At 43.1% G+C, this 26,881-nt stretch overlaps 1 protein-coding gene across 1 annotated transcript in view; it reads left to right on the forward strand.

The window, feature by feature from the left end:
• The window catches only part of ARSB (arylsulfatase B), a 135,032-nt gene that overhangs the window by 22,617 nt on the left and 85,534 nt on the right, over positions 1 to 26,881 (forward strand). The window contains exon 4 of the mRNA XM_053912307.2: positions 6,808 to 7,015. Coding sequence (XP_053768282.1) covers positions 6,808 to 7,015 — 208 coding nt within the window. The remainder of the gene's footprint in view (positions 1 to 6,807; positions 7,016 to 26,881) is intronic.

The raw sequence follows: 26,881 nt of genomic DNA on the forward strand, positions 1-26,881 counted from the left end.
CGGGAAGACTGGATGTCTTGGGAAGAATCGACGTCCTAAGGACGTTGAGTCTTCCAGTCCGTAGACGTGGCACACTGATGAGCCTGTTTTTCACATTTACTCTCCTGGAGTCATTATGTATGTCATACGCTGAAATCTTTTGACTCATCTCTGGGTAAAAATAGGAGAGTTTGCATGGCCTTAAACATTTTTTGTTGTTGTTAACCTAGAGTTAACCTCATGAGCTAAAGTTTAAGCAGAGTTCTCTGGATTTAGCTTATAAATGCCTTTAAAATTGGGTCAGATATTTGTGTTGTCAGATACCGGGCTCAAAATACGGTTCCATGAAGAACTGCGTTAGCGTACCCATGGAGTTAGTCCTTCAACAGGACCCTGACATAGCAAATTACGGAACGTGCTGGTTCTTCTCATTTCCTGCACTTCGCCTCCTTGACAGTTACTGAAGGTCCTCAGTGCAGATCCCTGTTTGGGTTCCAGTTTACGTCCCGGGTAGACGGGGCACCTGGCTGCTGACTGCCTTTTTGATGTGGTTTCTTTGTGGCTGTCTTTGCTACCTCTGACCCAGGGCTGGGAGTCTTCCCTGGTATCTGTCCTCAGCTTTGCCCCACTTTTAGCTTTTCATCACTCTTACATACTGATGAAGTCTTGGCTCTGCCTTGCTTGTAGCTATGGAACATGGAGGGAATTGGAACATTCTGTCAAATATGTCAACATATACAGATTTTAAATCTACAGCTACTCCAATATTCATACAGTTGGAAAGGTAACTGCTAGGTAATGGGCTTAAATTTTCAGTTTCTTTCTGAATGCTTGGCTTTTTGTGATACAGCTAAAAACCCAAAAGACAAGATAAGGTGTTAACGGACCTCTGGTCCATGTCTTGTTCTTTGAGGTAGGTACCATTTTACAGATAAGCAAACTGGCTTAGTGAAGTTAAGTAGTAACTTGTTCAAGGTCACAGAGCTATTGAGAGTCAGAATTAGATTTGAAACCCACACCGTTTGACTCCGGAGCGCAGTGCACTCCTGACTCACAGTTATGCTCCATGACCAGGGCTTATTAGGCCCCATGTACCAGTCACCCTGACAGTACGTGGGATGGTCTGGAAAGCCCGTTAGAAGCACTAATTCCTACAGCTGTGATTTACCGGTCTGGGGTGGGACCCTGTCACTGGTATGTAATTACCCCTGCACCCCCACCTCCCCCCAGTGAGTCTGTGTGCAGCCACTGTTGACTCCCCTCAAACACAGATTGGAAGCAGAAGCCAATGGCCTTTGTTACTGGTTCACAATGTAATCCTGTAACTACAATATGCCTACAATAAAAATTAGTTCCCATTAAGGAACAATAGAGTATTCTCTCACAGTGCCCTAACATTAAGTGGATAAGAGGAAGCAGCTGGGGCGAAATAATTCTTTGTGGGTGGGCTGCCTGAACTGGTATAGTGTGGAAAGCATAGGAACTGAGGAAAATGGTAGGCCCTGGAGCTTACAAGTCACCCAAACTAGTGTTACTAGTGTTTGGTGCTGCTGAGGTAACATGGAAATTGCCTGATGAGAGGGTGGTCATTTTCCTACAGTGTCTGAAATAGTCTGGAGCAGTATCCAGCGTTCCCAGCATCCTCAAAGTAAAGTTTCAGGCACAGACATAATTGAATGAAATAGTCAATATAGCCAAGTAATATCCCAGAGAGTTCATTTAAAACAGCAAGTGCAGACGTTTACATTTTCAGTGCTCAGTAAAGTGATGTGTCACCCCAGTTCCAGAAGTTGCTCTTATCATTTTAACCTAATGTTGAATCTTTTTTGGGGGGGGTCTTTTTTTTAAGATTGAATTTATTGGAGTGACTTGGTTAATAAAATTATACAGGTTTCAGATGTACAGTTCCATAGTACATCATCTGTATATTGTACTGTGTGTTCACCACCCCAAGTCAAGTCTCCTTCCATCACCATTTATCCCCCCTTTACCCTCTTCTACCTCCCCCACCCTGGATCTTATTCTGTGCTAATTTCTGAAGTGCTGTTTGTATACGCTGTAACATAGGCAACTTGTTCTAGGATGGAAATCATTAAGGAAATTCACACGAATCCACCAGCTAAGTTAAAAGTATCCCTATTTTACAGAGCACTTGAGGGGAGGAAAGCATACAGAGCTATTTTGCAACAGAAATGCAGTTGGTGCTGGACTGGGGAGACTCTGCTAATACCAGCACACATGTGGTGGGAAGCAGGGTCCTTTCTCTTTTGCTAGGAGATGGTTCCCCCAGCACTAACACTACAGTGTGAAAGTGACATATTCTTAAAATACCTTTTGGTAAAAATAGCACCCCCCCAGCACTTTGCAGAATAAAAATAAGTGTTGTCTCACACGTCTGATCTACTAGAAGCTTCTTAAAGCAAATGCAAATGTCTTATGGTAGAGCCTTACTTTCCCTGATACAATTTGGAAAGGAATGTCTTAATTTGGGAGTCAAAGATAGAATAACGATTTAAAAATATAGCATATGCTTTTTAAATTCATTCTTTAAGTTAGGAAAATATACTAAACAAATGAAAATAAGACTGTCTTCCTCACTGGATTAGTGTCTGAGCATGGTGAGGATGTTTAGAGTGTGGTGATAGACATAAGGAAAGGAAATGAACCCCTAGCCTCTAATTAACAAGCTGATAACTTTTAAGTAATAATGTCATACTTTTTATGTAATATTTAAACATTTGGTTATGATTCACATCTAGGATTCACTTATTTAGTCCTAAGAAGCTTGAAAGGGTGCAGATAGGGTTGGTGTAAAGGGGGCAGCTGTAACTGGGTTGGTCAGGGCAGAGACCTGGGCCCAAGAAAGAGCAAGGGAGAGATCAGGGTGCAGTGTAAACCCGGAGATCAGTGAGGATCAGGTTGGGTCCAGGACTTCAGTGTTTTGAGTCAGACTGTCAATAAAGTCAGAACGTGCCCTCAGGTCTCCAAAGGCCAAGGCACGATGGGTTAGACCTCAAGTCCGTAGACAGTGAAGGAATAATGAACTCATCCCCAGGATGGTGGCTGCTTGATTTGGGTCAGCAGAGGCCCTGGCTGGCAGGTGAGGCAAATTCACTGGGAGGGCCTCAGGACTGGTGGCTATAGGTGGGGTCCTGGTTGTGGTTGGAGACCCTTAGAGCCCTAGTTGATTGTTTTTCCATTGGGCCACCCTGTAGTACTAAGAACAGTACTCTATTAAAAATTTTTAAATTTAAAAACAGTATAGAAATGCCTCACATTTAGCACTGTTGGGCAATGAGTTGTTTCATGAATAAAATTCACCCTGTGAATGCTGAAACTTTATTCTTACCATATTGAACAGAAATACTCTAAAATGTGTTGCCCTGGCCCTGACCTCCTTAAAGGGGCTGCTACACTATACATCCTTCTGCCTCCTGGGGACCAAAGCCATACTGGGTCAGGTAAGGCTGTTTGCCCTACACGAAGTGACCTTCTGATGAAATCAGAAACTCATCTGATGAAATTTCATCAGTTACTGCTGATGAAATGGGAAGAAAGAGGACTCGCTTTGTTCAAGGAATACCTTATTTAGCTATACTTGGAAGTTCTTAGGATCTGGTCGGCAAGTAGTGCGAAGCCTTTGATGGCCTGGGACAGTCACGAGACAGGCTGGGCCGCATCTGAAGAGGTTGTTTTCACTTCTTCTTCTCAGTTATGCTCTTTCTCAGAAGGCTGACCCCTGGGAAGGTGGGCAGTTGCTGTAGTTTCATCATTTTAACCCCTCAAAAGTGACAGCCATGCCCTTAGCCACTAAGGAATAACTATTGGAAAGATTTTCAGGAAACTTTTTGCTATATTTAACAAAGTGATTAGAATAATTTCTGTACTGAATGTGGATAAGGTCCGCTAATGATGGCCCCAGAATCATCATATACTTCCCTGGCATGGTTGTAGGAACTCCTCCTGGCTTTCCCTGGCCATCGCCTCCAGGAGTCACTTGCCGGCTGGGACAGACAGGCCTCTTCCCCTTTCTGTCCTTCACCAGCCATGTGGGTTGCTGTCCTGCCCGTAATGACTCGGATGGTCACATCTTTTGAAGCAGTGAGGTTCCATTCTCATTCCTCCGCCCCTGCCCACTGTAGAAAGCCTGGACCAGAGGCACAAGCTCTCATGTTTGTAAGGGTCAGGCTGCCCACCTAAGTTAGTAAAGCTGCTCAGATGGGCCAGTGGGAAGACTAGAAAAATGGAGAGCTTTTGAGAGTGAGGTCTCTGATTCTCATACTCCAACTGTTTGTTTCCAGATGGGGTTGCAGGTATGGGGTTGTCAGAAACTCTGATTTTTCAAGAAAATTAAAACAAGACAAAACAAAACAGATTTTTTGTGATGTTTTCTGATTTTTAAAACTTCATGTGGGGGACAAATTGTTGTAGCTTTCCAATTCTTAAGCCTCTGTGGACCTTGGCTGGTGGCTAGGGTTGGCTTAGTCTAGCTAGGGCTGAAGACCCACAGGGCGGCTCCCACCGCAGGCCCTCACCACCTGGCAGGTCACTGAGGCCGCTCCACGTCCTTTTCCCTCCAAACACCTCAGCCCAGGGTCCTTCCTCACCATCCAGACAGAGCGGAGCGCCCGCGGGGACTCCCTTCACCAGGGTCTGGAGGAACACAGGGGTTTCCGTGTGACTCATGGCTGGAGCAGGAAGTGAGTGGGGAGCGAGAGGGGAGGCAGAGCTAACGTAGTGTCAGGGCTTTTAATGTTGGCCTTTGGGGTTGGAATTTGGCATTTTTTCCCACAGAAATAATGTACAAATGAAGCACAGGTTCTACATTATCATGGTTTCCATCCCATCACCTACTTCTTTAGTTTAATAGGTTTTAAAGAGATGACTTTGATATTCAACAGCTATTTCTATTTAACATTTTGATTTGGGGGAAAAAGTGCTTCTAATTGCCAAAGATCTGAACTACAAATAACCTTTAGGGTGTGTATTTGAGTTCTATACATGAATGTTCCATACTCTATCACAGGGATATAGTATAGATAATTCCAAACAATTTATTAACAATGAAGAATGAAATATGAGACACCCATCACCAGTCTGCTTTCTTTTTCTCATCCATTTATGAGATTTAAATGCCTCAAATACTTCAACAGAATTATATATTTATTCTTGGGTTGAACTAGTTGGCTTTTTGAGGCATTTCAACTCATTACAGAATTCTGTAGAAGCACGGAGAAGAGAGTGCCCTCAGAAAGATGCATTAAAGGGAGAGGCCGACCTGGAGCACCACTCACGTTAAATGCTGTGAGTTGGTGGAGGTGACACAAGGCCAATGTGTCACACTCCTTAGTTTCCAGGAATTAAATTGGCCTTATGTTTGGTCCTAGATCAAAACTAATACAGCATGGTATTCACTTGTTTTCTCATAAAAATACCAAAAATCTCTAACCCTCTCCTAAAATATGTGCAGTTATTTTCCAGATGAAGCAAAAAGTTAAAGCATCTGTTGGTACATATCCACACTATAGTAGTGGGGTTTCCAATAGGAAGTCGCTCTGCACTTAATGTCAACTCCGGCGAGTCACGTAACCTTTCTAAGCCTCAGTTACCTTATCTGTAAAATGAATATAACGTAGAGTGGTTTTGAGAATTTAAAGAAATGGACTATGTGAACTTTGTAGTATCTAGCACACAGACATTTAATCTATAGTTCTTATGGTTGATATTATTATTATAATTGTTTGGATCAGAGCCTTCTTGGCCATTTTAGAATTCAAGGTTTTATTTTTAATCTTTTATCTTGTGTCTTTTGTTACATTTTTAACATCTTTATTGAGGCATAATTTCCATACCCAAAACTTCAGCTATTTAAAGTACACAATTCAATAGTAACTTCAGAGGTATGCAGCCATGACAGTCTAGGTTTAAAACATTTTCGTCTCCACAAAAAGAAACTTTGGACCCATTAGCAGTCACTCACTCTTCTTCTCCCCAACTGCCTGCAGCTCCAGGCGACCACTCATCTGTGTTCTGCACCCATAGTTATTTGCCTCTCTGGACATTTTGTATGAATGGAATCATGCTGTATGTGGTCTTTTGTGACTGGCTTCTTGTACTTAGCAGGAGGTTTTCAAGGTTCATCTATACTGTACATGTGTTAGTACTTCAGTCCTTTTTTATGGCTGATAATATTCCTTCTATTGCTGTATATTACTGAAAACACACCATTTTGTTTACCTGTTATTAACTGGTGGACATTTGGTTGTTTCCACTTTTTGGGTATAACGAGTATTATTGCTGTGAACATTCAGGTGCAAGTTTTTGTGTGTGGGCATAAGCTTTCATTTTCCAGGAACTGAGATGCTGGGTCATATGTAACTCTATGTTTAACAATTTCAGGAACTGCCAAATTGTTTTTAAAACTGTCTGCACCAGTTTACCTTCATCTTCACCCCCACTTGGTATTTTCCGGTTTTTGTGTTCTAACCTCCTAGAGGGTGTGAAGTGGCATCTCAACATGGTTTCGATTTGCATTTCCTTAATGACTGATGATGTTGAGCATCTTTTCCTGTGCTTTGGCCATGTGTGTATCTTCTTTGGAACAATGTAGTCAAATTCTTTTCCCATTTTATAATTGGGTTAATTGTCCTTCATTATGGAGTTGTAAGAGTTCTTTAAATATTCTTGATACAAGTCCCTTATCAGGTACATGATTTACAAATATCTTAACCCATTTTGTGGGTAATCTTGATGTTGCTTTCATTAACTGATAAATCTGGACTTAATGCTTCCACACCCTCTTGACTGATTTGCACACTCTCTTTCCAGCCTCTATTTCTCTACCTTGCTCTGCAGTCTGTCCATGAGCCCCTCCAGGTCCCCGAGGGATACCTGAAACCATATGACTTTATCCAAGATAAGAACAGGCGTTACTATGCAGGAATGGTGTCCCTTATGGATGAAGCAGTGGGAAATGTCACCACAGCCTTAAAAAGCCGTGGGCTCTGGAACAACACAGTGTTCATCTTCTCCACAGGTAAGCCTGTCAATAAGAAAATCATCTCTTGGCAAAGCTTAGGACATGGTATTCGATAAATGAAATGAAGATGGATTGGAGCACTTAGCAGTTCCTTATTAAAACAGATGCTAACTGCAGGAGTGGAGACATGATCATAATGCAGAGAACGGTGTGTCTGAGGACAAAGAATTATGGGCTCTCCCACCTTGCTTCACGTATTGGAATATTCTGGGAGCATGCTCGGAAGCAAGTGCTTTCTGAGAAAGTATGAGTGGGCGTCACTCGTACGCAGGGCAGCTGGGCAGCGAATCCTCGGACTGGCTCGCTCTCAGCACTCTGTAGGGCCAGGCTCTGTCAATAGCACTGTTGCTGACTGCGGGGGGAGGAGGGCCTCTGACTCAGTGCAAAGAGACAGATTGTAACATCGTGAAGACAGATCAGAAATGGAGCCATTTAAATCTAGGCTGATGTCTCCAAGTATGGATTTTTTTAATATTAAAATTTTATGACAATCAAAGTTATCTGTGTTGATTGTAGGAAGAAATTTTATGAAAATCATTTTTACTATGGCGATATCATTCTGACTTCTAATCTGTCGTATATGTGATTCCCACGCCACTCCCCTCATGAGACATAGTTTGCTATAATTGCCCCACAATGTGCTTTGGATATAGTTCTTGGTTTGTTCGTTATGTTGAGTGCTCAGAGAGTACTTTCTATCTGAAAACGCAGATTCTTTTTCATGGGAAGTTTTCTTGTATTATTTATTTCAGAATTGTTTGGCCCTCTCTCCCACCTTTCTCCTAGCCTGCTTTTACAAAACACCTGTCATTTGGATGTTGGATTAATCCTCTAGTTTTGTCATTTTTTTACTCTCCAAGTTTTTAAAATGTTGCTTCTATTTGGGGGGTTTTCTTATTATTATTTGGTAACTATTCTATTGAATTCATTGCAACTACAATAGTTTTTAATTATCAAAAATTCTTTCTTGTTTTCCAATAATTCTTTTTTTTGTGAAGTTTTGTTTTCACTTAATGGATGTAATAATTTATTTCTCCAAAGCCTGTGCTCTTAATCATTTTATATGTATGTGTGCTTGTGTGTACACATACCCGTATTTTTAAGTCCGCTGTTACTCCCAACATTGTCTTTCTTCTTTCTAAGTTTGCTTGTATCTCTGTTTTGGTCTGCCTTTCATGAAGGAGGCTTTCTCAGATCTCTAGCATTGCTTGGCTAAAACCTGAAAATTTAACTGGGAACTCCACCATGAGGTCGGAGTTTGTAATCGGGTGAGTTTTACTGGAAAGTGACTGTGTAAGGGGTGTGAAGTGGCATTTTGAGGAATTCATCTGGTTAGTCTACTCAGAGGGTTGCTTTGCTTTTAATCAGGCATGGTTATTGAATCTAGCATTTACTGTGTGCTTACTGGGAGCAGGACATAGTTCTGAGTGCTTTACATGAATTAGTTCAGTTCATCCTCCCAATAGTTCTCTTACAGATGTGAGAACTGAAGCACAAAGAGGCTGAGCTAACTTGCCCAAGGTCACACAGCCAGGCGGAGCCAGGCATCAACCTTCCTGGCTCCACTGCAGTCTCCTGCCTCTGAGGTGATGCAAGTGATGATCTGGGTGTTCTCCACAGACCTCATGCTGTAGCAGAGCTTTCTCCATGGTGTGCTGCAATACTGAGCTACCCAGGAGCCTGGGCAGGGCCGGGGCCAGGGGCCACTCTGAGCAGCCGTGTGCGGCTGCTTTAGTGCTATACACATCCTCTAATTTTGTAAATATGCCCTGTCGTGAAAAGTGTTGCTATAAGATAACCTTTGTTCCCCCCCGCCCCAAACTTACTCTTCAGAGAAGAGGGAGACATCTTATTCACAAGTCCTTACGAGATCGCTCATATTCTGAGTCTTTCTCAATTGGCTTTACTTTGGACAGCCTGGTAAAGCCCATTGATCAGTGTTGGTATTGAAAGCTTATGGAGATCACTCACTAAAAAAATAAAATAAAAAGAGGCCAAGAAATTTAATACTTGTTTAGTAATTATTCCTGGAAAATGATCTCAGAACCATAAGAACTGGAAGTGCTAAGTTTATAAAACCAGTCTGCGCTGTAGAGACAACAGTGATACAATTTAAAGGTGACTGATCTCCTGGAACAAGGGCGTGCGTGTGTGAGTGGTCACGCACAGGCCGAAGGTGCTCGGACCGAAGGGAAGATGCTGGCTCTGGGAAACTGAAGTGTCTCATGGTGGCCCCTGTGACAGCAGGTGTTGATATCAAGTAGGCATGGGAAGAGGTGGAATAAAATTTTTCATGATGTGTGAAAGTGGGGAAAAAAGCTATGTTTTAAGATCTTTTATTATATGATTTCAAATATGTACACATAACTATTTTAAATAGACATTTCACTATTTCATAAACATCTGTATTATATTTATTCAAGTCAGCAAAAATGGTTTTGGGTGCTTTTTACTAAGAAAATGGGGATTACCTTATAATAAGGTTGTCTCATTCTGACACTTTGATTTATTAATAGATATATTAATCTTGGACCATTGTTGCGTTGTTGGGCTAAATCCAACTTGTTTATGTATATGCATTTTTATTATTCTGCTGAATTCAATTTGCTAGAGATTTATTTAGGATTTTGATATTAATTCAGAAGTGAAAAGTAGGGTTGGTGGCCTTTTTCTCTCTGTCAGGTTTTGTTGTCTTGGTTATGCTCACATAATAAAATAGTCTGGGCCCTGGCCAGTGTGGCTCAGGTGGTTGGAGCATTGTCCTGTACACTCAGAGGTTGCAGGTTCAATTCCCAGTCAGGGCACGTGCCTTGGTGGCGGGTTTGGTCCATTGGGGCACATATAAGAGGCTACCAATCGACATTTCTCCCTCACACTGATGTTCCTCTCCCTGTCTCTCTCTCCCTCTCTTCTCTTCTCTCTAAAATCAATGGGCATGTCCTTGGGCGAGGATAAAAAAAATAGTTTGGATGGTTTTTCCTTTTTTTTCCCTATGCTCTGGAACAGTTTACAGATTGTTTGAAAGATCTTTCTGGTTAAGCTGGTCCCTGAAACCTTTTCTTGAGGCTTTGTTCTTTTAATTATCTCCATAGTTTAGATGTTTTGCTGAATTATATCTAGGTGTGGGTCTTTAAAATATTTTAAAATTAATTTTGCCTGAAATGTAGTGGGCCCTTTGATCTGCTTGCCGAGATTATTTTTCACTCCAGGAAGTTTGCCTTGTTCATATTTTAGTTTATTGCTTTTGTTCTGCCTGATTTATTTCTCAAAAATATCTTTAATTAGTAGCTTAAATCCCTGACTCAGCATTTCTCTCATCGTTTTCAGTTTTTGTCCTTTTTCTCAGTCTTCTGGAGCTCCTCTACATTACTAGTTAGGTGTTTTTGCAGTTTTAATTCTGCTCTTTAACATCTCCGACGTAGGTTATTATTGATTTTGCTTTTAGTTCTTTGCAATCCTGTGTTTGCCTCAGTCAGTTCTCTTTTCTTCTGAGGTTCTCAGTAATAAAAATGGCTACTGTTTAAGAAATATTAACTCCATGCCCAGGCCCTGTTCTAGTGCTTTGCCTGTACTTTCTCTTTACTGGTCATGCCGTAAGCATTAAAGCTCAACGTAACCTTGTGAAATAGGTTTCTTTGTCCCCATTTTATAAGTGAAGAAATCAAAATTAAAGAGGTTAAGTGATTTTCCTAAGGCCACTGCTATGGTCTGAATGTTTTTGGTCACCCCAAATTCACACGTTGGAATGCTGACATCCAATACGAGGTGTTAGAAGGTGGGGCCTTTGGGAGGTGCTGTGTCTGAGGGTGGAGCCCTCATGAATAAGGTTAGTATTTTTATAAGAGACCCCAGATTGATGCCTAGCACTCCCCTCCCCCTTCCATATGAGGACACAGCAAGAAGGCATTGGCTATGAACCAGGAAGAGCTCCTCACCGAAAGGCAACCATGCTAATCTTGATCTTGGACTTCCCACCCTGTAGAACTGTGAGAACTATTCAGCTGTTTATAAGCTAGGCAGCCAGTGGCATTTTGTTATAGCAGCCCAAATGGACCAGGAGTGCCCCTCGTCTGACAGATGGAAGAGCCAGAATTCTAACCGAGATCTTGATGTCACACCTGTGAACCCCGAGCATTTGTGCTTTCACTTTTCATCTTCTTTCCCATTTCCTTCATCCCATTGTCCTTTCTCTCTACTTTTGGCTTTATTCACTTCTGTTCATAGAACTAATGCTTTTCTGGAATAGAACTTTTCTGAAATCTTTATTTCTATAATAAATCATGACCAGCTCTATACTGTTACTCTGAATCAGTAGTGAAGGGTCCGTCCGCACAGTGGGCCTGGCCATCTCGTGGCCTGTGCTCCCTGGTCCCTGGTTCATACCCTCTCGGAGCGGCAGCCGAGGTCAGGTGGATGCACACGACTCACTGAGTTTCCAGTGGGCTGCGGGCAGCGTGTGTCCCGTACTCTACTGAACCGGACGACCTGCTTTGGGCTCTTCTGGCTGCCTGGTTCTCTGACACGCCAGAACGGCCCCAGCATGCACCGCTGCCAGACTCGTCCTATTTCCATACCCTCAGGGCCCTCCTTTCGGGGCCACTTCCCGGGATACAGTGTGCTGCCCTGCCAGACTCCTGTCGTCTATGTTTTTTCTGGGAGTTGCGGTCTCCCCCTGCGTGTGGAAAGTTGAAGAGGTAATACTTCTCCGGTCCTGTCAAAAATTAGCATTGTCCCTACCAGGCTGCCTCCCTGCCTCTGTTCACATAGGTGGCGTGCCTTGGTGTCCAGCAAACGGGGTGGGCCAGCCCTTGTTTCCTTAGTCCAGCTCCTCCAGCTGTACAGCTATGGGCATTTCTCTGAGAACGGCATCATGGGTTTGTCGGGCAGCCTTGCTTTGTCACCATGTGATGAGCTTTCACCTGGCCTGTGTCTTTGTTATTTTAGCAGGGTGTTCGTCAAGAGAAGAGGCACTGGTGGCTATTATTGAAGCTGCCATTTTAACTTGAGTTCCTGTCACCATGGCTGGTCTTTATAGTTGCTGAACTTCAGGAATATTTAAAGAAATCTGACCCTGAGTAAAATTAGCTCAAATTACAGCCAGCTCTAGAGCAACTAAATCATGAATTAAAACTAGGAAAACTGATTCTAAAACCTTGAAAATAAACTGATCTCAAAGACTCCATGTAGCTGTTTGAGGCACACCTCGTTTCATTGTGCTTTGCAGATGTCTCATTTTTTACTAATTGAATGACAGCCCCTCTACCAGGGAAAAGATTAGGACTCACTATTGTGATGCGCACGTTCTTGCGGTGGTCTGAAACCAGACCTGCAGTATCTCCGAGGCCTGCCTGTAATGGAGTACGCATTTATGTGAACTTTATCAGAACAACCTCTGTCCTTACAGTTAGATGAGAGTCTGACTGTAACGAGAAACTTAATTGGCAGTTCTTCCTCTGGAGAGAGACTCTTTCTGCGTTTGTCGACAACCTGTCTGCCCAAAGTAGAATTTAATAATGTGCTATAATAATGTTTTTAGCACCCAAGGGAACAGGAGGTGGGTCTGGCTGATCACAAAGCAGCGATTTATTTTTTCCAGTTTTCTCACTTCACATGACACTGCTCTTCTTCGTAAGCACAGACACACTGGATGCCTCCAAACAAATAAACGCTGAATCTACCACTAGAGAAAACCCCAAGACGAACTAGCTTCTCAGTATCATGCTTATATTTAGTGGAAGAGAGAGGCAAAGCGCTTTCTTTTTCTAAGTATAAATATTTGGGGAAGCTGACTTTTTAAAAAAATCTCCTTTTAATGATGAGGGAGTGCCGTGAGGCTTCTGGTTCCTTGCCGTCGTCGAGGCACTTAGGTGGTTTCTCCCAAGATGCCGTCTGGGGGACCACTCGCAAGAGGCATGTCTGTTAAAAATGCCCTTTTTGAGGAGATGGCCGCACAACATTGTGAATGAGCTAAATGTCACTGAACTGGACACTTTGAAAGCATTAATTTTGTGTTATGTAAGCTTCTCGACTCTGTCACAGACATCCTCAATCAGAAATGCTGGCGTTGGGGCTCAGGAATGTTAGTCTTTAGCAAGAATCCAGGTGATTCTTTTGTACACAGAAATCTGAGAGCCTGTGATCTAAGGTGGCTTATTTAAACCTTGGGAATTTACCTAACAAGGAATGTATATATGTATATTTTATATGTAAATGTGTATTATATATATTATATATATAAATAGTTATTTAAACAGTTTGTATATATATTATACATATATAGAATTATACACACACACACACACAACCATATATAATATATATTTGCCAGAAACCAACTGGGGTTGAAGTTCAGTCTCTCCTAGGTAGTTTTCTCTTTCTGGGTAAGTGCATCCATTTCTAGAATCAGAATCTAAAAAAGCGAGTAAGAAAAATTCCAATTTATATTCTGCTCTCTGTGCTCTTACTTCATATAAATTACAACCTCGATAGAGTAATGTCTCTCTGCCTCTTTTCAGGTGGGAAAATGTGTAATTATTGCCGCCGTTAACAAAGATTGTTTGTCTCGTTGCAAACATAATATTCTGTTTTTCTAACACAAAGGTTGCCCTTCTCATTTCCTCTCTGATAGGATATGATCAGAGTTCAAATCCCAGCTTTCTCGCCCATTAGTTACGCAGCCTCTAGTCTCAGTTTCATTATCTATTAGATACAGGTTGGCCAATTTTCCATTCATTCACAGTCTTTCATTGCAGAGAGAAAGAGAAACAGGACATAGTTCCAGCCCTTAGAAAACTCATAGTCTAGTGAGGCAGACAAGCAAATGCATTGTTATGAGGTAGTGGAAGAGTGTCTGGATGCAGGCCAGGGTGCTGGTGTACACAGTAGGAGCACCTGCCAGACCCCAGGGGTTTGGGGAGCCTTTCTGAGAGTTAAAGGATGGGAATAAGATGGTCAGATAAATGGTGTGCAGGTGGGAAGGGGATTGGACAGCATTCTCAGCTGTGAGAGACAAATGTGAACAAGGGTAGAGCAGGTCATGTGGGAAGGTCATGTGGGAGGTTCAGCAGGGCTGGAGCCCAGAGTGCAAGGTGGGGAATGGCGAGTCGTGAGGCTGGAGCACATGACCTAAGAGCTGACTCAGAAGAGAAGGAATTGGAAGGTCCTCTGAAGGCAGCGGGGGAGCACTGAAAGGTTTTAAGTAGGATCAGATTTTCACCTTAGGATTGATGTGGAGGGTGATTGGAGGCAGGCTGACTTTTTAGGAGGTGAGGGCAGGAAAGAGAGGTAGGAGGGGAAGGAAGGGGGAAAGAACATTGATGGAGACAAAAGGACAGATTTAGGAAATACACAGGAGAACGTGGACCAGTTTTATCTCTAGGAGTTTTTGTTGGTAGGAGAGTCGAGGGTGCTGTAATTCTGTGCTTTCAGAACTTCCATCAGTGCTGGTAATAGCCTTTGGCAGAACCCTCCCTTCTGTTGGCAGTGAGCTGGGTGCGTTTGCAGAGAGCTGGAAAGAGTGCAGCCCACGGCCAGAGTGCCCATAGAGTCTGCAGAACAGGAGGTCCACGGTGCATTTAGACAGGCATGGGGGGCCCCACAGTGCTGGGGAATGTGCAGAAATGGTTTTGGTTGTCACAGTGTCTTGAGGGTGAAGTCATTTTGAGGACAGGGACCTGCAATGCTTGGGCCAGTGCTGCACAGTGGAGACATGTCCTGCCCCAGAGGGTCAGCAGTCCACCATCGAGGGTCAGTGACTGGACATTTAGTAGCACATTTTTACTGAAACCAATAGAGGCGTTTATTACAGAGCCTAAACTTTCACCGTTGGTTATCTGAGCTCTCACAGAATTAGAGGCAGAGTACTATCTCAAACAGGGCAATAAAGCATCTTAACTGATTCCTCTAAATCTTGTGTCCCTTTCACCCTTATATATAGAATTCCCTTAAAAACTGATACTGGAGAACTTACTGGTTTTAAATGTGCTCATACAACTGGCAGACTTATTAAAATATTATAGAAATTTGGTACCCAAAACAAAGTAACCTGACTGCTGGCAAACCAGTCTCACAAGGTTCTTCAAATACTTAAATGAATTTCTACAAAGATAGGGAAGACCTGTTCAGGCAATGAATCATGTAATGTGTCCACCATGTCTTTCTCTTTGCAATTATGCCTTCATTTAACACATCGCCCATGGAGGGAAATGACACACAGCTCAAAACTATGAGATTTTCTTTTCTTTGTCACAAGTCAATCCAGTTCACCCCTTTAATGTTTCCATGTCTATGTCCATGCTGAAAGCATATTGGATCACTTTAAAATTGTATTAATAATAGGTGGTAATGCATTATAGGTTTGTTGATTCTTGTATTGGAAAATAATAATAACCAATACATTTTAAAGGTCCCCAGAACAGTCTTGTGTTTGTAGTCTATGCATCTAACCTCTGACTCCAGAATCCCAGAGTCTAAGGCAAAGATCCTTCTCAGTCCCTCAATGTTTTATTATATTGCTTATTGCTTGCGTGCTACGATATACCATATTTTTGATATCATGACATTTTCAGCATGAGAAGCCTGAAATAATCTTTATTTTCACTGAAGCCTGAAATAATCTTTATCTTTTATTAATCTTATTTCTATAAGACATGGCCTCTCCCTGAGTTTGTAATTGGCCTGTGAGTTCATAAGTGGCCTCTCCTGAGCGCCTAATTCCCAGAAGATACATATTGAACTGAGCATGTTTATTGACCAAATTGCAAGATGCTTTCCAGTTTGCGGGAGTGAGGGGGAGGTTTTACTTTCTCCTCTTGTTTTGCATTCCATTTTAAAGGTCACATTTAAGATGGAGCCATTTCTTATATTGTACATTCCTCTCAACTCATTGGAGCCAAAATTCCCTGTGAAAGCGAGAGGAATGTTAGGTCAGATAGGCTGCTCCAGAGGGTGGAGGAAGTGAAAAGTGGACTCTGTGCAGAAAGGACCCTACGGTCAGAGCCAGAGGCAGGGCAGAGGTAAAGCTGGGCTGCCGCGAGCTGCAGGTGCAGATACACGGTGGGCAGCTGGAGGGTGAAAGGGAACCTCACGGCCTAGGAATTATTAGTTTAGGAATCAGCAAAATGTAGATTGTATTTCATGGGTTTTGGTCCTGAATTTTTAAAATCAATGTTGTTAATGATAGACGGAAGATACAAACTTAAGTTTCAAAGGAGGGACTAATTATCCACCGAAAAACAAAAGGTGTGTATTGTTTATATTCATATCTTCAAAAATGTAAAAATAAGGTTTTACTCTGTAGTAGTTTTTTCAAGGAAACAAGCAAAAAAGGAGGGCTAAATTTGAGCTACGAAAGAACCCAAACAGTCTAATTCTCCCCCATTTTACACTCCATGTGTGGGGTTCTCTTGAGGCAGTGGTAACTGCTGTGCGTATGTGTGGAATATATTTGAAGCAAGGCGTTTGCTCAAAAATTAGAGAGTTCCAAGGGCTAGCTTTTGCTGGCTTTCTGTCCAGAATTCCTCTCTGCTTTGGGTTTCTACAATGATTACTGTGGTTTTCTGACTTGATCTGAGGCCCTTGCTTCGTCAGCCGAGGAGAGACTGCTGGCTGCTTCCTTCCCAGGAGTCTGTGGAGACCTGCTCTCTATGGAGGGCCTGGGAATGAGAGTGCCCGAGTGCTCTCTGGGCGACGGGCCTGCTGGGTTTGGCCTCAAACCGGCTGCTTCTCCTTTGCTTTCAGAGACATGAGGTTCCCCCCACCCCCAACCCCCCACCCTGGCCAGGCCTAAAAACAATCATGAAAATATATTTGAAAAAAGTCCCCACTGCTTCTCTTGCTGACTCTGGCAGTTGGGTACAAAGCATCAACGCGATGTTGTATACCGGAATCCTGCCTTCCAGGCTTGTCTCCTTCCTGCAGAGCAGTCCCGAACCGTGTGGGGCCCTTTTCTCATGTTTTCCTAATGAGAAACTGTTTCAGAGATCATCGGCACCACATGTTTCTTCCTTTCCAGGGGTTTCGCTCCTAACCAACTGTAATCTCTGTGATCTCTTCTGTATTTTTCTTTCACAGCGTGAGCCGCTTCTAATCAGCCCCTCCTAGGATGCCTGTTTCAAGTACAGTGATTTTTTTTTTTTATCATTCCCATCCCAGAGTGCTTTCTTATTTGTGTGGATTTTTTAAAAATAGGAATTATTTCAAAAAACTTAACGAATGTTAAGAATAGCATCTACCACTGTGGAGACTACCAAAACAAACAAACAAACAACTTTATCTGTGTCCTTAAAACAGCCTGTGGTCTAGTGACATATTGTGATATACACAGACATACACAAATTAATCAAAAGTGTGAAAGTAGTGAGGGGGAGAGGAGAAGGGAGGGCTGTGTTTGGATGAGAATGCTGGCTTTATGGTCCATGTAAAATCCCACTTTGGTGTTAAGTTCGAAGTTGCCTCTCAAATCCAAAGGTAATAGAGCAGGCTGATTGGTGAGGCCCATTGGAAACCCAGTCCCCCCAAGTGCCCTGTGCGCAGGACATACAGCTCGCTTCTGTGAGGCCCTGAAGGGAATGGCATAGTCGGTGTCTGTGGTGGGTTTTGGTCATCAGGCTGTCCCCAGGTGAGGTCATCTGACCAGGTGAGATAATCATTTTTCTTCTTAGTAATAGGAATTACTGAATATGCATGATGACTCTATATTTTATTTATGACAGTGTACTGGTTCTGAGGAGACCCAAAGCTAAATAAGATAGGGCCTTACAGAACACCTCGTGTAGTGGTCCTGGCCTTTAGTCAGTGTGAGGCAGAAGTCTCAGATTCCCCCGGGGGTCGTGGACGGGGCCAGAGTAGTGCGAGGTTTGGAGACATCCTTTCCCACACCCAGGGCTCTGACACATCCCCTAGAAGAGAAGGACTTGGGTTTATTCTCTGACCTCCAGACTGAAAATCACTTAGTGTAAGAAGTGCTGCTGAAGGCAGCGTGAGTGGTCAAAAGACCAAAAAGATGCAGAGCAACTAGTCCAGCGCAGTGTCTAGCACAGAACTCAGGGTGTGTTTGCAGGTGGAGGAGTGTGCGTGCGTTCTGTATGGCAGCACACCCACACAGGTCGTGACTGGAGGCCATCAGGGGAGGCTTCCTAGAGGAGATAGGATAGAAATTAAACTGCGCTTGATGATTGGTAAGTTATCAGTGGGTTACTGGAAAGACAGGGCAGGACATTTTGGGCATGGATGGTTGCCTGAGCAGATATGCAGGACGGGAGAAGCAAAGCTGTGTTCTGGGCATGGTGACGAGGCCAGTCCAGCCTTCCCCTCAGTGTTCAAAGGGACACACCCCTCAGTATAACAGGACACATCCTCCTGGAATGCTAGTCAACTTTGCTTGGCTGGAACAAACAAGGGCAAATTAGGGAACAATACAATTGATTTCATGGATTTTTTTAAAGTTCAAAATCTCAGATTTTCACTCTTTTTTTGATCCTTTGATGGAAGAATTTAAAATTTTTTAAAGGATATCGACTCCATTCATTCACAAATAAATCACCCAGTATTCTGACTCAGAGCTTGGGCCAGAGCTTTGGTTTCCCCCTGAGTGCCTGTGGGAAGAGGGATGAGAAGTTTAGCTCATGGCCACATGGCCAAGGAGTTCACTCAGCGTTTCGAGGACTGAATGCCTGCTGGAAGCCCAGGCTCTTTGACACTGAGCTTATACTGGCTGGCAAATCTGGATGGTGGTTAGTGTGACTTCCCTTAAAGAGTGTGCCCCCGTCTCACACAACAGACATGAAGGACTTCTGTGCTCAGGTCTGGGCTGTGGGGTCTGCACTCCTGCCCGGTGGCCTTGGCCTGCCTTGGTCTCCCAGGATGATGGGATGATGGGTCTTCAGAGGCACGCCCTGGGTCTTCAGTTTCCTTTCCTTTCCATCCTGCTGGTCCTAAGCTGATTTTCTATTTCAGCTTCTCCAGCCCTGCTTGCTCCCCGTCCTCCCCAGGCCCTTGTCCCATGCTGTTCCTTTATCTTGAGCAAGTTTGGGTTGTGAACCGTTAGGAAATTTAGATCACAGGTTCTGTTGGTCCTAGGCAAAGGCAAGGCCTTCCTCTTCAAAGCTGTATATGGCTGTTCTCAGCTTTGAGAAAAGACCACATGCAGCCTCTCCAAGCTAGACCACCATCCGAGGCCAACAAGAGGCCGAATTGTGGATGGGTGGAAGAGCCTCTAGACCTTTCTTTACCATTTGTTTTAATTTCCGTAGTTTCTGGCAAGTGTCAGATTGACTTTCTAATAAAGTTTTTTGTTATAAGACCAAGACCTGCTCAGTGTTATAGTGAATTTTCTTATACCATGGTCATCTACTCACAAGCTAAAGGAATTAAGAAAATGCCCAGAAAAACAGCTCATCCAGTACTAAGTAGTGCACGAGCCTTCATTATTCCAGGGAGAAAAGGACCTAGATCTTTGTTGTCCGCGGTGACTGTTGAGCATTTGAGCTGTGGCTAATTTGAATTGAGAAGTGCTGTAAGTGTAAAATACTGAGTTTCAAACACTTGGTACGAAAAAAGATTATAAAAGATGATCTCAACAATTTGTATATTGATTACGTGTTGAAATGATAATATTCTTGTTACATTGGGTTGAATACACTATATTGAGATTAATCTTAACTCTTTATTTTTTAAAAATGCAGCCAGCAGAATATTTTCTGTGACATGTGTGGCTCCGATTGCATCTCCCCTGGCAGCACTGCTCTCGCTTGGGGCTGCATAATGCAACAATCTGAGCCTCTGGTGAGATACCCGGTGACTGTTGATTGAAGATTTTCTCTCGTAATGATCAGGGTAAGATGGAATAACACATAGTGGGTTGTGAGGTTCTACAAGGCAAGAGCTGTGTGTTTCTCATACTTCCCTGGAGGCATGAGTGGTGAGGCCATTTTGCTTAGCAGGCTCATGCACTGGCTCGGAAGATAATTCCAAGAACAGTTTGGAGCATTGACAGCATCATTGAAATAAGGATATTCCGTCCCAGTGACTTCACTGAAAGGGGCCATGCATTTGGTTGCATAAGTCTAAAATGTGAATGTTTAATAAAAGAAAAGAAAAGAGAAGAGGGAGTCTCATTACTTGAAGTCCATCCCTCTGGCATGGAGAAGGGCAAGAACTATGGTCTTATGTATTGGTTCTTTATAAATGCAGGATGCGACATGATGAAGACACAGGAGGAAAGCAAGCCTTTTCAACTGTTCTAAAGAAAGCCCAAGATATTTTGCTTGTTTGCTATGATGCACTAGCGCTTCTTCCTCAGTACCAGAGAAATGCTGTTACAACATATTCCATAGGATTATGGGGTCCTGGATCAATTTATTAAATACCTATATTGTATAATGTATTTTCTTTGAAATTTCTAACCTTAGGACTCTTATAGGTTGAAGATACTTTAGAGGCTACTGTATCCATTCTCAGCAATCTTTTTATTTTTTTAAATTATAAAATCTTTGGGGGGGGTAGAGGGGAACAAGTTCACTATTAGTTCACTAATAAACATGATCTTTTCCAAAAAAGAAAGCTGTTTTTTTTTTTATTTCAAATTAAGTTTGCAGCAGGATTAAGAGCATTTGCCATCTGCTCCCTGCCCCACAGATGCAGAGCCTCGCCCACATCCACACACCCAACCAGGGGCTGTTGTTTTTTAAGGTCTTTAAACAAATAGCCTTTGTTGTAGGTTCTCCTTGTCTTCTGATTCTCTGGGGTAGATGAGAAATAATCATCACCTTTTTGTAGATACGGACATAATCACAGAGGGGTTATTTGTTGAAAAGCACAGGTGACCTGTAACAGAAATTGCTGGAAATTTTAGCTCTTTTATTTTCCATTCCAGCTACCGCATTCACAGTACCACGTAGCTATGTCGGTGCTAGCATGTCTTTGCTCACCACAGAACATGCTCTTCTGAAGAGAGAGGAGGTGTGTCTCATTTTTAGGTGCACTTTTTAAAATTAAATTCTACACCATGCTTTGTTTAATGATACAGTTATTTATAAGATGCTTAGAAAGTTAAGGGCGGTAAATCGAATTCTCGATCTTGGTATTTTCCTTTCCTCCCAATAGTAATAAAAAGGGTTTCGGCATTCTTGCTTCTGGGAGGCTAAGTGGCTGGGAAGCTGTGAGACCTTCATTATCACATTCCCGCTGCTTTATTTGTCAGCTTATACTCCTGTGGAATTTAATCAGCCTTACTGCTGTGTATGACTAAAAACCAAGACACTTCTTCCCTCTGCAGGAGTTTATTTACTTTCTTTCTTACAGGGCTGTCCCTTTATTGGCAATTTTTTCTCCAAATAAATTTTCTCTAATTGCGTTTGGAGCTTCAGAAGATCACTGGTACACCAAATGCAGAGACGGTGGTCCTGCAGATTAGTGCACCGTCTGTGGGGCCTGCTGGGAATTGCACGTGAGAAGGAAGTGGTAATAAGGTGCTCCCAGTCTCAGGGTTCAGCAGGAGGCCGGCATCACCAGTCTACCTGGGAGACACCCCGCCTGCAGCCAGCATTTGTCTCCTTAATTAAGTGGTCAGGACTTGAAGAACGTGTGGAACCTGGAGAGTATGGTTGCCAGTGCAAAAGTGAATGGCACATATGGATACAGTATGTGGAGAGTAATAAGGAAGAAACACACTTTGGGAAAAAAATGGTTTTAAATGTTGGTATTTCAGGACAGTGCTTTGCTTCTAAAGTTGCATGCTGTTAACTCCAGTTCAGTGCAGTCCCTGAGCACCTTCTGCTCTCCCTGCCTCACCCACCCCCCCAGCTCTCTTTTGCTCTTCTTGGCATCCAGCACACATCACTCATCCTAGCAACTTAGTAATGGACCTCAATTTCATCCTCACTTAAAGAACACTCCAGAAGTTATTATTACATTTTACCTTCAAAAGTCTGCCCAAATCAGATGTCTGATAGAGCAATGTAATGTGCCACAAAAGAGGCCAGCTTCAGTCAGCATAGAATTTCCTGGACAATCAACTCCTCAACATGCTGGGAAAGGGGAGAGGGTAGGAAGCCAGGTCTGGGCAAAGCCAGGAGCAGGGGGCTGAGCTGGCTCCAGAAGGTTGACAAAGAGCATGGTTTCTAATGGCGCAGGAGACATGGCAGATTTGAGACCCATCTTGGAGAAACAGGGTAGCAGTCAGTTAATACAGAGCAGGGGCCTTGTAATCAGATAAATCTGAGTTAAGACTCTCATTCTACCACTTACTAACTGAGTGACTTTGGGTCAGTTACTCTTCTGAGCATCGGTGTTCTTACCTGCAAAGTGGGGAGAAAGCTTACTCCCCACTATTATGAGAAGGACTATTATGAGAAGTAAGTAAGATAACTCCCATAAAGCCCCTGACAACAGGCTTGGTATAAGGTAGGAATTTAATAATTTCAGCTATCAGTGTTGGTATCCTATGTGGGCTTTCTCCGTTTTGCACTGCTTGGTGAGGACGCTGCAGCAGTCATCCCCGGGCAGTGTGTTGCACACACGTGCCTCCATCTGTGTTTAGGTTCCAGAGGTCCACGTTGAAGCAGGACCCCATTCAGTCATGCTACATTGGCAGAGCCTAGCGCCCCCTAGAGGAGAAGTTGACAAGGGCTGGGAAGGCCATTGGGACCTCGCTGTTGGGGACCTGGAACGCACATTTGGAAGCCAGGCAGAAGCCTACACATAACATTGCAGTTGGGGGTGGGTGGCAGTGGGGTTACGAGAAAAGCCCTCAACATCCAGGGCTTGAGCAGAGCTGAACTATACGTTGAAGGCCTCGGAATCTGCAAATGGGCAGGTTGGGGCAGGCAGGAGCTCTTGGCTCAATAGTCAATTTCTGTCTTTAAATGTTACTGAAGTTCTTAAAACCACTGAATGACAACACTCTGGCTTTAAGCCTTTCTCAGAATGTGAAGTGGATGTGTTATTCTCCATTTTTCAGATGAAGACATGAGCTTAAGGGACAAGTGAGTGATCCATAGTTAAAAGCAAAGCCACCATTGCAACCTTTGGCTGTAGGTTTTCATTTCGAAACCATACTTATTAAGACAGTGTCTATGCCAAGGATTTCCCCAGGTGGACAAAGCTGGGCAGAATATTCAAAGCAGGGAGGTAAATTTAAAAAACGACAGTGGCTGTCATCGACACCTCTGTACCTCACAGCAGATCCTCCCAGCCCCACATCCTGCTCCAGCTGCTGTTCTGGTGACAAGTTCAGAGCCGGCTTTGGTCAGCTTCTCCCAGGACGACCATAGCGTTGCCCCGAGCCCACATGTTCTCTGACACTAAGGGGTGCACACATGCATCACCCCGATGTGCTGGCAGTGGCGGCCTGGTGGGCCACCCTAACTCACTGGGAGCCATTGGATAAGTGTGTTCCCTATATGTTCCCCAGAGTGACAGTTCTGAGATGAATTTCCTCAGATTTCTCAAAGGGTGCCAGTGAGATGGAGCAGCTTGATAACACATCTGTATGTGGCTTTTTCCTCCTTCCCCATTCAGCAACCCCAGCCACTCACTCCTGCTCGCTGGGACCCCTTCCAAAACAAACTACCTGCATGCAAACTGCTGCTTTTGGCCCGGGCACAGACAGTGTCAAAAGCGTTTACTCATAACCCCATGTTCATACTGACTTCTATTGTCTTCACCAAGTCGTAGCGTGTTAGAGCTAGAAACACTAAGAGCCTCGTATTATACAAGGAGCTCAAGCTCCAAAGAGGTGAAGTTGCTTTCTACTTTCACACAGCTGGGCTGAGGCAGATTTGAGTATAGGAACCCATTCAGGTCTTTTTGACTAATGATCTTTCCTTTAGAACTGTTGCTCATTCGGCCCCTTACTGGTTATGTGCTTGCTGTCAAGCCACTTGGGCTTCCAGTAGGAGGAGAATTAGTGATGACAAAATTGGGCCACTACTTGGTTTCTAGATACCTGAGGGGCCATGGAATGTTGAATTTCCTGAGGTTGAGTTTGCCCAGCTGAATACAATAAAAAGAGAGAAGGATAAGTTGGTATGTTTAAAGAAAATATTATAGTGATATGGGCCATGGAATTTGAGCTGGCTAAAGAGGGAAATCAGAATTTAGTGAAGGGTTGTTAAAATATGGTAAAAAAGTGGTGTGATGGAAGGATTGTATATCTTAAGGGTGGTTAGAGAATTATTAAAGTTAGGCTCTAGACCAATACCATCCAATAGAATTTTAATACAAACCACAAATGTAAGCTATATATGTAATTTTAAATGGCCACATTTTTAAAAATTAAAAAGAACAGGTGAAATTAATTTTAGTAATAAATTTTATTCAACCCAGTGTATCAAAAATATTGTCATTTCAACAAGTAATCAATGTAAAAAGTTGTCAATGAGATACTTGGCAATCTTTTAAAAATGTATATACTAAACCTGTTGTATATTTTATACTTGTAGCACATCTCAATTCCGGCTCGCCACATTTCAAATGCTCAATAGCCACATTTGCCTACTGGCTACTTTTTTCCCCACCTGTAAGAACAACAAAAAAGATTTCTTCTCCTAGCAACTTTCAGGTATATAATACTGTATGGTTAACTATAGTCGCCGTGCTGTACTTTAGGGCCCAGAACTTACACATTTTGTAACTGGAGGTCCGTGCCCTTTGATCACGATGGCCCCCTTTCCCCTCACCCCCAACGCACAGCCTCCCCCCTGGCAGCTGCCAGTCCACTCTGTTACCGTGAGTTTTTTTAGGATCCTCGAGTGAGATTGCGCAGTATTTGTCTCTGTCTGACTAACTTCACTTAGCATAATGCTCCAGAGATTTATCCATGTTTTTGCAAATGGCAGGATTTCCTTCTTTTTCATGGCTAAATAGTATTCCTGTGTGTGTGTGTGTGTGTGTGTGTGTGTGTGTGTGTGTGTGTGTGTGTGAGAGAGAGAGAGAGAGAGAGAGAGAGAGAGAGAGGGAGAGAGACATCTTCTTTATCCATTTATCCATCAGTGGACACTGGCTGTTTCCATGTGTTGACTATTGTGAATAATGTTCCGGTGACCTTAGAGGGTGGGTACAGATATCTCTTCAAGAGAGTGATTGAATTTCTTTTGGATATATACCCAGAAGTAGGATTCCTGGATCAGATGGTAGCTCTTTTTAATTTTTGAGGAACCTTCATACTGTTTTTCTGTAGTGGCTACACGAGTTTACATTCCCACCGACAGTGCCCAGGGGTTCCCTTTTCTCCACATCCTCGCCAGCATTTATCTGTTGTCTTTTTGCTAAAAGCATCCCCACAGGTGTGAGGTGATGTTTCAGTGCGGTTCTGATCTGCATTTCCCTGTGATTAGTGATGTTGAGCGCCTTTTCCTGCATGCAAACTGTTGGTCATTTGTGTGTCTGTCTCAGAAAAATCCCTGTTCAGGTCTGTTGCCCGTTTTTTAGTTGGATTATTTGGGTTTTCAAAACATTTTTGTTTGTTTGTTTTTTACTATTGAGTTGTATGAGTTCCTTATATGTTTTAGATATTAGCTGTTTATCATATGTGTGGCTTGCTAATACTTTTTCCCGTACTGTAGGTTGCCTTTTCATTTTTTTTGATGGTTTCTTTTGCTGGGCAGAAGCTCTGCTATTTTTGTTTGATTTAGTATTTGTATTTAGTTTTGTTATTTTGTTTGATGTAGTTTTTTGGTTTGTGTTTTTGTTTGACGTGTTCCCACTTGTTTATTTTTGTATTTGCTGGTTATGCCTTTGGTATCATATCTAAAAAATCATCGCCAAGACCCATGTCAAGGAACTTTTTCTGTCTCTTTTCTTCTAGGTGTTTACATTTAAATCTTTAATCCATTTTTCTTGCACGTATCTATCCACTTTTCTGAACTTTTTGTCTGTGACTTGGCCTACTTCATGATACTCAAAGTAAATTGAAAATATCGTGAAAAGCTTGGTCCCCTTCATGCTTTTGGCTGGCGGGAACGGGACTGGGGAGGGAGTCCTGCCCTGGCTGATCAGGAAACATTCTTGGAGGCTCCCACTGACTCACCTGGGTCCTGGCCCCTCACTCTCAGCCTGTTTTCGGTGACCATGACAGGTGCTTTTAAGTGATCAAAATGATACATTGATTCTTCTTTCTAATTCCTTGAATATTTTTTCAGGAAGGCTGCTTTAAAAATAATTTCTGATCACATGTGTGGTTTTCATCAAGAAACGGGAATAGATGGTGGTATTGTGAATTGATCCCAAGAGAAAAAATTTCCTCCAAAATGTAGGTACCTGAGTCAGATAGTTGGAGAAGCTCCCATCTGAACTCTGCTCCAATTTATGAACTGAAAACATACCTTCTGCTTGGCCCTGTGATGTCAGGTGGTCTAGCTGAGAGAAATGTTGCCCTTGCAATTATTTGGATTGGTGCGGTGCTGCCTGCCCTACCTGCTGTTTGGTAAACCCGAAACCGTCCTGGCAAATACATTTATTTGCTTTCCCCCTGAAATGTGCTGCCCCCTTTTACCTCCTGCAGATAGGACCTGACAGGTCCTTTTACTGCTAGCCAAAAACAGTGATGGGAACCAGGTGGAAGATAGGGCTTTTAAACTGTAGTTTTAATTCATTTTTGAGTCCCATGAAGTAGGCTGAGCCCTGAGCAAGCTGTGGGCCTCACCAAATCACCCCATGACCTCAGTGTCCCTCTGGCAAACCTTTCTGGGTGCAGTATGGTGATATCACCGGAGTATCAGAAACAGCTTGCTGGAGAGAAGTGCCCTTATGAGCTGTTAGGCTGCCAGACAGCATCTCTGCAGTCCCTCTTCCCTCTCTCGTCTTCAGAGGCACATGGTCTTCGTGCCCTACAGTAATGTGATTAACCAGCCTCACAGCAGCCAC

This window comes from Desmodus rotundus, chromosome 1 (genome assembly GCF_022682495.2).
Source record: "Desmodus rotundus isolate HL8 chromosome 1, HLdesRot8A.1, whole genome shotgun sequence".
NCBI classification, from domain to species: domain Eukaryota; kingdom Metazoa; phylum Chordata; class Mammalia; order Chiroptera; family Phyllostomidae; genus Desmodus; species Desmodus rotundus.